Below are 3079 nucleotides of genomic sequence, written 5' to 3' on the forward strand. Positions count from 1 at the left end.
TTTACACAATAAATAATGAAGTTTGCAAATAAATTAATGAACAATGAAGTTAGAAAATGAATTGTGGTTATAAGTTTAAAATCAAAAATTAAATTTAAACACTTATAGATAGTAAGTTCTATTGTTGATAAATTACTCCGCTTATTGATTAAGATAATTAAATATTATTTTTATCAAATCAACAAGTGCAAATTTCAATAAATTATTTTAACAGTCAGGATAATGTGAGTAAGTTTATTTGAATGATATGGGAAATTTTCAAATAAATTTCATTACTTTTAATTGATTGAGATTTTGAAAATAATTCATTAAAATTTTCACCCATAAATTTCATAAAAATAACATTTAATTATGTTAATTAATAGGTGAGGTAATAGGAAATTATCATTGCATGAGTTTTATTTGCTTTGTTCAACAGCTCTGATATGATCAATACACATTTATTTCAACTGTGGATTTTTAAAATTACTAATTACTGTCAGGTAACAATGATCGACAATTACAATGGATATACTGCCGTAGTGTGACGTTTAGTTTGTACTATTTGATGAAATCCAGTGAATATTACGAGCTATCTAATTAAAACAATTTAATTCGAAATTTTGAGATTTAAACATTTTCCACAAAATATACAATCTTAAATCAAACGATTCAATAAGGTTAGGAAATGCAAAATTCTGTTTTCAAAGCTTAATTAATTTTCCAAAAATTGAACTGTTCAGAATTTCAGTATAAAATCATGTAATTTTGCGTTTTTTTTAATTTTTTATTTTTAATAATTTATTTAATCTCTAATGTTGCAGTGTATAAAGCGCTTTAATCATCAGTTACTGGTAATATTTTTTAAAAAGATTTCACCTCCTTAAACTCACAAATTGTTAAACTGAAAAATTTAAACGTAGAAATTGAATAATCAATCTCAATCAGTTTTACATCTGTTGATTTTTTCAGAATTAAATTTGTTTCAATTTTTTCAAAATTCTCTGATAACTATCACAGAACAAAAGAAGAAAAAATCAATAACTTAAAAAAGGGATATAAACAAATGAGTAAATAAATAAATAAGTAAATAAATAAACAAATAAATAAATGAATGAATAAGTTTCGAAAGTTTATTTTCTACGACTGATGAGAAATAGACATCGTTAAAACAATATTAGATAAATCATTTTATCATAAAGATTACTGCCAAAATTATGCGATTAATAGTTATACAAATTATGCAATTAATAATTTATAAAATTATATAACTAATAATTAATAGGTAAGAAGTTAATATTAATAGATAAGAACAATTTTTTTAAACCATAAAAAAGTTAAAATTTCGGTGATCAGCAGACAGTTAAAAAACAGAAATTAAAGATTCATAGTTTAGATTATCCTGGTAAGCAAACTCCGAAACGACCGGACCAATCATTATATCCCCTACAAACGTGTTGTATTGATCCGGAATAAACGTAATCTGGATCACATCTCACTGTTGCTATTGTATTAATATTATATTTAGAACTGGCGTCTGCTTCTTCATTGTATATTACCTTAAAAGTTTCATTTAAAATAAATAAAAAGAAAAAATCATTCTCCTTTATTAACTATTTAATAAATTTTGAAAAATTCAGTTTTTTCTTTCAGTGCCACCATTAAGACAACTCTGATTAAGCATAGCTAACTAACAGTTAGCTTCCCGTGAAAATTAATTATACGGTAAATATTTAACTTTCATGGGAGTATTTCTCAGGAAATGATCAATTTTCACTTCAAACTTCGTCTTTCCATCTTCCTTCTAAATTTTTTTTTCGAAAAAAAAAGAAGGAAAAGATTAAATTGTTTTGTTACATAATATAAACATTAAATTATGCAAAATAATAGTAACAGTTAATAATAATGTTAAAAATAATAATAAATAAATAAATCTCGAAAATTTATTTGAACTTACTGTGCCATTATCAACTTTGATTCCTTCACATTTCTTTTCATTACTGAGAAAATGTCCTGACCAAACTGATAAACATTTTGCTGGTGGTGATGACCATTTACCGTCAAAGCAAATAGATAAAGATTGACCTTTTAAAGCATATCCTGGATCACAAATATAGAATGCTTTCGTACCCGAAACAAGTTTGTTTTCTGCTAATTTGATCGTATCAGGCTGTAAAAATGGAATTATTCATCGCATTTTCTTTTGCATTTTAAATCTTTCCAAATCCTTCTTCCACTTTCTTGCTCTTAAATTAATACCTGTTGAAATAGCTTTCGAATTAATTGAAGTTTTTAATTTGTTAATTTCAATATTAACCGTTATATAATGAATGATACCGGGAAATCCTTTAATATGTGAGCATGGTTTACCGAAATCCAACCGTACACATTTACCTAAAATTACTTAACTAACGCAATCGTTCATTATCACAAAATTAACTATTTCTTCCATTCATATCTTGATAAAATTTAACAACCCAGTTGCGGGAATAATTGAACTAAGTTTGATTACCGTATAACTCAAAAGGTTTGAATATAATTCATTTTAATCTTTGGAAATCTTACCAATATTTACGTTCCATGAAGAATTTGATTGGCAAAAAGAAGTAACCGAACCAACTGCTATATAATTTTCATTACATTTTAGCAATGCCATTGTACCTGTTCCTATTATTGGTGGCAATGTGAATGGTAAATAAGAGATTTCACCATTTGTTTTAGGTTCAATTGGTGGGCAGAACACTGCAAAATAATATGTTTCTATTAACAGTTGCAAATGAAAAATACGTAAGAGTAATAATAACAATAATAATAATAATAATAATAATAATAATAATAATAATAATAATAATAATAATAATAATAATAATAATAATAATAATAATAATAATAATAATAATAATAATAATAATAATAATAATAATAATAATAATAATAATAATAATAATAATAATAATAATAATAATAATAATAATAATAATAATAATAATAATAATAATAATAATAATAATAATAATAATAATAATAATAATAATAATAATAATAATAATAATAATAATAATAATAATAATAATAATAATAATAATAATAATAATAATAA

General features: G+C 23.2%; 1 protein-coding gene across 1 annotated transcript in view; it reads right to left on the bottom strand.

Moving 5' to 3' along the window:
• Positions 1-1265: 1265 nt before the first annotated feature.
• Positions 1266-3079, bottom strand: part of LOAG_12417 (hypothetical protein) — a 2692-nt gene continuing 878 nt past the window's right edge. The window contains exons 2-5 of the mRNA XM_020448540.1: positions 2545-2721; positions 2297-2373; positions 1937-2149; positions 1266-1538 (exon numbers count right to left, since the gene is read on the bottom strand). Coding sequence (XP_020301325.1) covers positions 1377-1538; positions 1937-2149; positions 2297-2373; positions 2545-2721 — 629 coding nt within the window. The 3' untranslated portion in view covers positions 1266-1376. The remainder of the gene's footprint in view (positions 1539-1936; positions 2150-2296; positions 2374-2544; positions 2722-3079) is intronic.

Source organism: Loa loa, assembly GCF_000183805.2.
Source record: "Loa loa unplaced genomic scaffold supercont3.878, whole genome shotgun sequence".
In the NCBI taxonomy this organism is placed as follows: Eukaryota; Metazoa; Nematoda; class Chromadorea; order Rhabditida; family Onchocercidae; genus Loa; species Loa loa.